Source organism: Myotis brandtii, unplaced genomic scaffold (genome assembly GCF_000412655.1).
Source record: "Myotis brandtii unplaced genomic scaffold, ASM41265v1 scaffold62, whole genome shotgun sequence".
Taxonomy (NCBI): domain Eukaryota; kingdom Metazoa; phylum Chordata; class Mammalia; order Chiroptera; family Vespertilionidae; genus Myotis; species Myotis brandtii.
The window spans coordinates 3371962-3382605 of record NW_005370366.1 but is presented as its reverse complement, the minus strand read 5'-3'; the positions used below and the strand labels follow the sequence as shown (position 1 = coordinate 3382605).

At 38.8% G+C, this 10644-nt stretch overlaps 1 protein-coding gene across 7 annotated transcripts in view; it reads right to left on the bottom strand.

Annotated features, from left to right (window-relative positions):
• Window positions 1–3167: 3167 nt before the first annotated feature.
• Window positions 3168–10644, bottom strand: part of ZMYM2 (zinc finger, MYM-type 2) — a 163356-nt gene continuing 155879 nt past the window's right edge. For 6 of the 7 annotated variants that reach the window (XM_014528142.1, XM_005880023.2, XM_005880025.2 and 3 more), the window contains 4 exons: window positions 8761–8875; window positions 7875–8126; window positions 7439–7559; window positions 3168–4059 (listed from right to left, as the gene is read on the bottom strand). In XM_014528142.1, coding sequence (XP_014383628.1) covers window positions 3867–4059; window positions 7439–7559; window positions 7875–8126; window positions 8761–8875 — 681 coding nt within the window. In that variant the 3' untranslated portion in view covers window positions 3168–3866. Of the gene's footprint in view, window positions 4060–7438; window positions 7560–7874; window positions 8127–8213; window positions 8409–8760; window positions 8876–10644 lie in introns of those variants that run through there. The other variant, XR_001359367.1, reaches the window with a different exon arrangement.

Genomic DNA, 10644 nt, shown 5'->3' with positions numbered 1-10644 from the left:
AGAAAAAAGCACAATGAGGTATCACTCTAGGTCAGTGGTTCTCAACCTGTGGGTCGCGACCCCTTTGGTGGTTGAACAACCCTTTCACAGGGGTCGCCTAAGACCATCCTGCATATCAGATATTTTACATTACGATTCATAACAGTAGCAACATTACAGTTATGAAGTAGCAACGAAAATAATTTTATGGTTGGGTCTTTAAAAGGCCAGAAGGTTGAGAACCACTGCTCTAGGTGTTTCTACTCTCAGACTCAGACTAATGCAGTTAAGCTGTTCTAAACACCAACTTCTAAATTTATAACATTTTGTTAGTAGGAGTATTTTCAAGTATGATATACCCAGAAACAACAAAAAAGTACTTAACACTGGACAACGCATTAAAAATAGTCTATTCCTAAGAAAACAGCAGAATGGAATAACTGAAATTCAAAGAACTATTCTAAAAATAACTAAGGGGGTAAACCCCAAAATACTGTAATTTAGTTAAAGAAATTTATTCTTTAAAAATATTTTCATGTACACTTCTATGACTTTTGTTTGAGGGGAACAAAGAGATTATCCTACAGTGAAACTTAACTTAGAACATAAGTGGCATTATGTATAACAATACATTTTGGAAATAACTGGCAAAAGTGTAAATTTTTATAGTGATGTAAGACTGCAAGTTATTTAAAATCTCAGATGAAACGAACCCACATTAGAGTAGCACAAATCAAAAATTTGTAATTTTATGACTTCTCCAATACTGTCATACTTAATACTATGCATACACAAGTTACCCCATTCCCAAATTACAATTGGCCAGGACAAAGGGAAATTCCATGAGAAAAAGTGACAAAAGTTTGGATGCACAGCACAATATGCATCCTCTTCCTATATGAATATGTTTAACACACTGGTAACAACTCCATGTAATAAAAGAAAAACCATGAACTACTTAAACAAAATAGTTCCCCCCCGAAATAAATCCCCCCCGAAAATACTTCTTGTCTAGAAAAATCCTTTAATATATTACCTAATACAATTAAAAGCCTAAAAAATGTGTTAAGATTTAATTTGCATGCAAAATTCACTTCTCTCAATATGTATAAAAACTTTTTCATCAGTTCAATTTAAATGGCAAAATCTCAGAACAGAAAAATACAGCATCTCTAATAGACATCTAAAGGCAATAAAGTTGTATTTATAGGATGCTATAATCAGTAATTACTAAGAAGCAGAAAGAAACTGCTATCCTTTTTCTCAGCAGTCAGCTATGACCACACAAAATAGGGAGATCCAGAAACCAATGAATGCATTCTAGGTAAAACAAAGCTTCACAGAATAAACAATTCTCATTAAATAGTTTGTTTTTTTCTTTTCACCTGAGAGTCAAGTTATCAATCATTAGATTGTAATAAAAACAAAGCCAGGAGCTCTAAATCCTCAATCATATCAAGATCAAAATTATATAGACATTTCTGTTTAGAAAAGCTAAAATATACAAAAAAGGAAATGTAAATAGCAAGACGGGGTGCTTAATAGTAGGACCATGGCAGAAATGTGCGGTATTTGGTAAAATACATGTTGACATTTGGGAGAAAGTTTATTGCTCTGATGGACTACAGCACCACTTTCAAGAAGGAAAGACAATTAGGGTTAACCACCTTTCTATCAGCAAGATGCATTTATAGGAAAATTCTTAAAAGAAGTAGGGATGAAGAAACTTTTGTATTACATATTTTAAAAATGTTACCCATTTTTCTTCATCCAATAGACAATGAGTAATCTATTTTAGTAAAGTATTATCAGATTTGTTACTATCTGACCATCAAGTTAACAATATAAAATTAAATAATGGACAGAAACATTACTCAAACTTATAAGACAAGATAGAGTATTATGAAGTAAGCAATTTTTATGCCAAAATATTTCTGATTACTACTTAAATATACAGTGATTACACTTATAAATTTTTCCAAATCGTGACTAAGAAAATTTCTTCGGAATGCTAACATTTATCCTAAGGAAAAGAGCAGTGTCTAAGGGATGTGAGACGTTAACCTAACCACTGTGGAATAGAGCCCAACTGCCACATACCTGCCCCCAGCAATTTTAGAAATCTAATGTCACTGTGGTGATTGGGGAATTAGAAACAAGAAAACATGACAACGTGCATGCCATATGAAGTCGGCCAAAGGATTTCTTTCTGACAATCTGCAGCTAGCACTTTGCTCAGTTTCTAGAACAGCGGTTCTCAACCTGTGGGTCGCGACCCCCTTTGGGAGTCGAACGACCCTTTCACAGGGGTTGCCTAAGACCATCGGAAAACACATATATAATTACATATTGTTTTTGTGATTAATCACTATGCTTTAATTATGTTCAATTTGTAACAATGAAAATACATCCTGCATATCAGATATTTACATTACGATTCATAACAGTAGCAAAATTACAGTTATGAAGTAGCAATGAAAATAATTTTATGGTTGGGGGTCACCACAACATGAGGTACTGTATTAAAGGGTCGCGGCATTAGGAAGGTTGAGAACCACTGCTCTAGAAGGTAGGATTCTTAAGTAAACATTGTTCTGAAAGAAAAGGTCTGAATGGGTAAGTTGCTATGCAGAACACAAAGTTTTTTTAATGCAATCTTCTATAAGAAGTAATTAAAATTTAAAAGCCAAACAGTCTAACAAAGAACGTGATTTCTTTTGAGATAAACTTCATCTATCAGTTTCTTTCTCTGTTTATCAATCATCTCAAACATCAGAATCACTACACTGGTAATCTTTATGGTAACATGTGATACTATCTTTTGAAACTAGCCTGACTTTTTATAACAACCATTTTAGGAGTGGCATTTCTAAAATTAATTTTATCCAATGTATGCATCGGTCATATTTGAGGACAGATACAAGAATTCTAATAAAATTGGTAACATTTTAGAGCACTACACAGGTATTAAAACATGATCTGTATCCATAGGGGGCAAAACAGAAAAATCAAACTTCTATAAATGAATGAGATTTTGGATACTTATAGTTGGCATAAAAAAGAAAACCAAATTTTACACTTTCTTCAGACATTTTTAAAAAGAAAATGTCTCAATTATCATGTCTTCAATGTCATTATTCTCATACATATATATTTAAATTAACTGAAGTGATGCAGAAAGCCACAAATGAGAAAAGGACACTAAGGTTTTAATAAGGGGAACAAAAGTTATTTTCACCAGTATAGATTCACATTACAGTACACCAATATTGACAGCATTCTCTTGTCTATTTTTGGTACAGAAGATGGTCTCTCTCTACATAACCTTGTAAGGCTTCGGTAACTAAAACATAAAATAAAACAAACAAAACTCCCCCCCCCAAAAAAAAACCCAACGAAACAAAACAAAAAAACAGCCTATTAGTTTACAGTTTATTTTAAAAATTCTGAAAGACACTCCAAGTTCTAAACTTTTAGTAGTGCTACCCATACACAACCATGTGGTCAAGAACCCAGTAAAAGAGCCAGCCCCCTTCCTTCAAGGAAGCGTTGCAACAGTAGAATTGTGCAATATGGATGTTTCTTACTACAAGGAAAAAATTATACATGGCACATTCTCATTCATATTTTGTAATGTAAAAAGTTACAAACATACCTAATCAAATAAATAATAAAAAAATTTGAATGTATTTAAGTATACTAAAACAACTACATAGAATAATGGCAACTTTCACTCACAGATTATTTACATGGTAATACCCAGTGTGGGTACACTGCTACAAAACTCAAAACAGAAGAAGTAAACTTGAAATGTTTTCCATAGTAAAGATCTAGCAGCATGACTATCTAATGCTGTTTTATCCCAAATGCTTCTGAAATGTTCCTTTTTAGTCTGTGTCTTCATCCAGTTCATAATAGTCTTTATCATAAATATCTTTTACTAAAAGAACCCGTACAAGCATATTTTCCAAGGTGTTTCGGTCCAGTGAAGTCGATGTATACCAGACAGGGCTATCTGTAGAACTAGAGCATTCTGGTTGCAAATAAAAAACATCCATTCTCTGATTAAGATTCTGTGGACTTTGGGAGAAAGGAGAAAGTCAATTTTACAGTATATGTACAAAATTCCCCACAACTTTCTGTTCTTCTTTAAGGAATATTTCCATGACCACTAACCACATTATGTCGTCAGAACATATGCTCCTCATTACCTACGTTAAATACTCTATCCTTCAGACATTTTGAAAGTTAATTTCTGTGATAAAAGATTATTTTTCATCATAATTTAAATCATGTTCTTCACTGAATCCAAGACACCATTACTTGAAATATTATTTTAATTATTTTAAATAATTAAACAAGTAAAACACTGCCAATTATCATTTTTAAATGCATCAATTGTAACATGCAGCCCAGTTTCAGAGATGGTAAAATGTGAAAAATGTTTCTTAGAATTGATGAAATATGGTAGCACATAAAATAAAAATACCAGCATTATACAATAGAGCTTAATTTTTAAAATAACAAGATAACACTCAGATAGGAATTTCTGATTAACAAATAGTTACTACCACGGGAAGATCCTGATTCTGTTGCAGCCAAATAGAGCCACCCCCAAACCATCATCAGAAATATTACCAACATGCTATAGGTGACATTACTATTTTTATGGGTTCTTGAGAGCTAACTTGGGGACCTAACAAGAATTTATAAAACTGATTATATAAGAATCAGAAAATACATTGATGCTAACCTTTTGAAAATTAGAGTGCATATTTAATGGACAAGAATAAAGTAATTTATGGTCTCTAAACATATCATTGGTTTAAAATATTTTTAAATGTCTGTTGGTATCAGATTAGGGAGGAAATAGTGGTATAGCTGAAAAGCATAGTGCTTTCAGAACACTTTTATCTTTCAGACCTTCTTAAGGGGCAATTTTCTCTTAAATGTATGTATTTCATTTTCCTCTCCCCCTATCTAGCCTACCTTTGAACTTACCTTTTGTCCATAGCATGGTAAACTATAGCTCATCACTTGTTTGTGTAAAGTTTTATTGTAACACACTCATGACTGTTACTTATATACTAGAGGCCTGGTGCACAGATTCGTGCACTGGTGGGGTCCCTCGGGCTGGCCTGTGGGGATCGGGCCAAAACCGGCTCTCCGACATCCCCCCCGGGGTCCCAGATTGCAAGAGGGCGGTTCTGGGGTGACACACCCTGGAATTGGGCTCTCTCCTCTCTGGTTCCAGGTGTGTCACCTGAGAACTGCAGCTGCCAAATCACCACAGCTTGCCAGCTCCTGTGTTGAGCATCTGTCCCCTGATGGTCAGTGCATGTCATACCTACTGGTCGGACGGTTGCTTAGGCTTTTATGTATGTACTAGAGGCCCGGTGCACAAAAATTTGTGCACTCGGGGGGCGGGGGGAGGGGGGTCCCCCAGCCCGGCCTGTGCCCTCTCGCAGTCTGGGACCCCTCGGGAGATAACGACCTGCTGGCTTAGGCCTGCTCCCGGGTGGCAGAGGGCAGGCCCAATCCCTAAGTGCAGCCCCTGGTCAGGCTCAGAGCAGGGCCGATTGGGGAGTTGGGGCGCCGCCCCCTGTCATGCACAGAGCAGGGCGGATCGGGAGGTTGCGATGCCACCCCTAGTCATGCTCAGGGTAGGGCCAATTAGGGGGTTGCGGCACCGCCCCGTCACACTCAAGGCAGGGTCAATAGGGAGGTTGCGGAGCCACCCCATCACGCACAGAGCAGGGCGGATCGGGAGGTTGCGATGCCACCCCTAGTCATGCTCAGGGTAGGGCCAATTAGGGGGTTGCGGCACCGCCCCGTCACACTCAAGGCAGGGTCAATAGGGAGGTTGCGGAGCCACCCCATCACGCACAGAGCAGGGCGGATCGGGAGGTTGCGATGCCACCCCTAGTCATGCTCAGGGTAGGGCCAATTAGGGGGTTGCGGCACCGCCCCGTCACACTCAAGGCAGGGTCAATAGGGAGGTTGCGGAGCCACCCCATCACGCACAGAGCAGGGCGGATCGGGAGGTTGCGATGCCACCCCTAGTCATGCTCAGGGTAGGGCCAATTAGGGGGTTGCGGCACCGCCCCGTCACACTCAAGGCAGGGTCAATAGGGAGGTTGCGGAGCCACCCCATCACGCACAGAGCAGGGCGGATCGGGAGGTTGCGATGCCACCCCTAGTCATGCTCAGGGTAGGGCCAATTAGGGGGTTGCGGCACCGCCCCGTCACACTCAAGGCAGGGTCAATAGGGAGGTTGCGGAGCCACCCCATCACGCACAGAGCAGGGCGGATAGGGAGGTTGTGGCCCCGCCCCCTGTCACACACAGAGCCGCAGGGCGATCAGGGGGTTTGGTCACTGCCCCCTGTCACGCTGTTCCCGGTGCCGGGAGGCCTCGCGGCTCCGCTGATCCCGGTGCTGGGAGGCATATTACCCTTTTACTATATAGGATAGAGGCCTGGGGCATGGGTGGGGGCCGGCTGGGTTGCCCTGAAGGGTGTCCTGGATCAGGGTGGGGGTCCCCACTGGGGTGCCTGGCCCGCCTGGATGAGGGGCTGAGGGCCATTTTCAGGCTGGCGGGTGACTGAAGCTCCCCACCTGTCCTTTTTTTCTTTTTATTCTGGGCCAGCTTTAGCTCTGAGGCTTGGTTCCAGCTCTGAGGCCTCGGCTGCTGAGAGCAGGTTTCTGGCCTTTGTTTACCTTCTGTATTTGAAACAATGTTGCAGTCCTGCTGGCTGAAGCCCGGCTGACTAAAGCAGGTTTCTGGGGGTTTGTTTAGCTTCTATATTTGTTACAATGTTTCTTAGAGAGCAGCTGAGAGGCAGGCAAGGCAGGCGGGGAACCTGGCTTCCTCCGTCACTGAAGCAAGCAAGCCTCCCTGTTCGCGTCAGCTGCCTGGCTGCCGGCCGCCATCTTGGCTGGCAGTTAATTTGCATATCTCCCTGATTAGCCAATGGGAAGGGTAGCGGAGGTACGGCTAATTACCATGTTTCTCTTTTATTAGATAGGATATAGATAGTATATGGCTGCTTTCTAGCTATAAAAGCAGAATTGACAAGCTGCAATAAAGATTCTATAGCCTAAAAAAAGCCTAAAATATTTACCTGACCCTTTGCAAAAAAGATTTGTGCCCCCTACCTTACAGTCATTAGAAGTGCTATAATTTAAAAGATTACAGGATTATGAAAAGACAGTAAGTAGTAATTTCATTAGTAGAGAGCAATTTTTTAACATATGCTTGAATCCTAAAGTATAAAATATAAATCCTAAAGTATAAAATATTATATATTTTATAATATTGGGACTAAAAATGTTACGATTAAATGGACTTAGATATAAGTGAGAAATCTAAAGAAGGATCAGTGGGAAATGTCACTTCTTGTTAATGTTAAATTCAAGGCAACTAAAATGATTTTAAAATTAAGTATCATTAACACTTACCTTTTAGACAAGTAGCATTCAAACATTTTCACAGGACATCTAGAAGGATTGGCTGTATTTTCAATTTGTTCAAATACTGGCTCATCATCTTCATGTTTTCTTTTTCCAGTAGTAATTTTATCTTAAAAAATAAAAATCGTGTGAATTTCCTAAGCCCAATCTTGAAGAAAGATAGTACTGCCCACTCTATTCAGTCCTAGTATCTGTTTTACCAAAGAATGGGACTAGGTATCTTGCAGAGACCTAAGTGTGGCTTCTGGTAATTAATAATTTTTCAAACAAAATGAACTGAGATATTTTAAGGAGACATAGTCTGTCTTATTTTTATGAAAATGACAGTCCTAGGGTTCTTAACAAGTGGCCTAGGTAATCTTTAGTAAGGCAAAGTTTGGCTATCTCTATCACAGACAATCCCAAATAAAAATCTGTTATATACCTTCATTATCTGTTCCACATAAGGAAGACACTTGGTATCGAAGACATGCTTTGTTTTCCATTGTTAAAGGATTTTTTTTCCAATGCCTAAACACAGTGCCAAAGGACAGTCTTAAGTGTTGTTCCACTGTTTTCAAGCCAAAATACTTAGTGTTAAAGTAGAACAGGGTATTCAGAAGAGCTATTGGAGAATGTGAGCCTAGTTGTTTTATCCTCCAGAGATAATCTTCTTCAACTCGAGAAAATATTGACCCTTAAATAGAGAGAAATATTTTTTTTAATTATAATAAAGGAAATAGTTTTCATTTACCATCTAGACAGAGTTAATTTAAGAACAAACCTATTGCCATCTTCCATTCACACCAGGTCAACTGGAATGAATTTCAGAATTTTCTATGCAGCAGACTAGCAATACGGAGGCTAGGGAACACAAGAGACTGGAACTAGTACTTCTGTTGTAAGGGACTGGATGTTTGCTTTTATTCCAAAGGGTAAGTAGACAATGGTCAGAAAGAAATTTAAATCTGTAGAATTCCTGAGAAAAATAGGTGATTCCATTCATAAACATTTTTACTTCACACATCTAAAACAGAGGTTTAATCTTAGATAAATTTACATCATACTCTCTACAAGAGGCTTAAGAAGTAAATATCCAGTATCTTACTCCAGAGAAAGAAGGCCACATTTATTACAAAGCTCTTCATAAACACTAGTTATCAACTATACTCATTTCTAATTCCTCAAAAGATGAACCATTGAGTTCACAAATAAGTACTCTGAAAAATATGCTAATTTAAATTATTTCCTTATTATATTTAATGTACATTCTGTAAAATTAAAAATCCCAGTAGCAAGTTAGCAAATGCTTTATTTCAAAAGAGCATTACCATCTGGAAGTATGCTTGGTTGCCAACTTCGGAGGATTTTATTCAATTCTTGCTCAAATGTCTGGTATCCTGGATCGATAAATATGTTGTCTTTTCGATTACTACCACACAAATACTAAAAGAAATAATAATAATAATAATAATTCTTGAAGGAAAACCAGCTAATTATAAATAGTGAGTATATTATTTGTATTCTATATTATTTAAGAATAAAATAAACAAAGATTATGTCTAAGAGAAACAAGCACACTAATAAAACCTGAGAGATTACTGGCTTTCTCTACATATCTAGAAATCATAAAGAATCATAAGTTACCAATTACTCTGTTGCTTGGATGAGAATCTATGGTCTGTCAGATAAAATACAGAATTTCTGACTCCAGTATTCATTACATAGCACATAGAGAAAACAAAATTACATTTGAAAGTAAGAGTAATTAAATTATCAATGATTAAAGAAAAATTCTGAATGGTGAGGTCGGGATGAAAGGTTACTAAATGAGGCATGCGGCCTACCGGCCGAGAGTTTGACATGCTTGCTGTGCATTAAATGTAAAAGGTCTAAGCTAGAGTTCTAAGCTGGGTCAGTGAACTAGAATTCTTGGGCCAAATCTGGCCCACTATCTATTTTTGTAAATCAAGTTTCCTTGAAACACAGAAACACACATCATTTGCATATTGTCCAAGGATGCTTTCATACTTCAATGACAGAGCTGAATGGTTGCATAACAGACTATGGCCTGAAAAGCCTAAAACATTTACTATCTGGTCCTTTCCTTTAAATTCTTTAAGGGTGTTTTATTTTCTTTCTTTTTTTATATATGTTTTTATTGATTTCAGAGAGAAATAGAAACATCAATGATGAGAGAGAATCATTGATTGGCTGCCTCCTACAGGACCCCTACTGGGGATTGAGCCCCAAACCGGGGAAACTGAACCACACAGGCCAGGCCTCTGGTCCTTTATTTTTAAAGTTTGTTGGTCTAAAAATACCAAAACAAATACTGTCAGATTTGATTAAAGAAAAAAAAGTAAGGGCCAACATTATGCTGTCTACAAGACATCTACTTTAAATATGGAGATACAGATAAGTGAAAAGTAAGTGGAAGAAAAAATATATGCCATGTATATATAGTAAACAAAAATAAGACTAGTCCCAGCCGTGACTCAGTTGGTTGGGGCATTGTCCCATACACCAAAAAAGGTGGTGGGCTCGATTCCTAGTCGGGGCATGTACAGGAGGCAACTAATCGATGTTTCTCTATCTCCCCCTTCTTCTCTTTCTCAAATCAATAAATATATCCTCAGGTGAGGATTAAAAATAATAAGACTAAAGTACTATCATCTGAGTTGACCAGTTGTTACTCCTACCTGTCAGAAGTTAGCCAGCATAATTTCAAAATGGTAGTAAAAATTCCTAACTATCGGAGGAGAAACCAAGATGGCAGATAGGTAAACACCGGAAATTGCTGCCTCGCACAACCACTTCAAAAATACAACTAAAAGACAAAACGGACATCATCCAGAACCACAGGAAGGCTGGCTGAGTGGAAATTCTACAACTAGAAGGAAAGAGAAAAGCACACTGAGACTCAGAGGAGGTGAAGAAGTAAAGTGCATAGGTATGGAGGCGCAAGTGGAAAGGCCTGGCAACTGAGGACGTGGTTGTCTTTTTCAATTGGGAGGGAGTCTCAAGCTCCCTACTGCTCTGAACTCCAGTTCTGGGCGAGTCTCTGGGGACCCAGATTCATACGGGGAGAAACTGGACTGTCTGGCATCGGTTGGAACTCGAGGGCGGCTTTCTCTCCGAGGTGCTTGCAGCGATTACCGGGACACTGAGACGCGGGGGCCTCTTAGGGTAGAACTGAGGAGCAGCCATAGCTG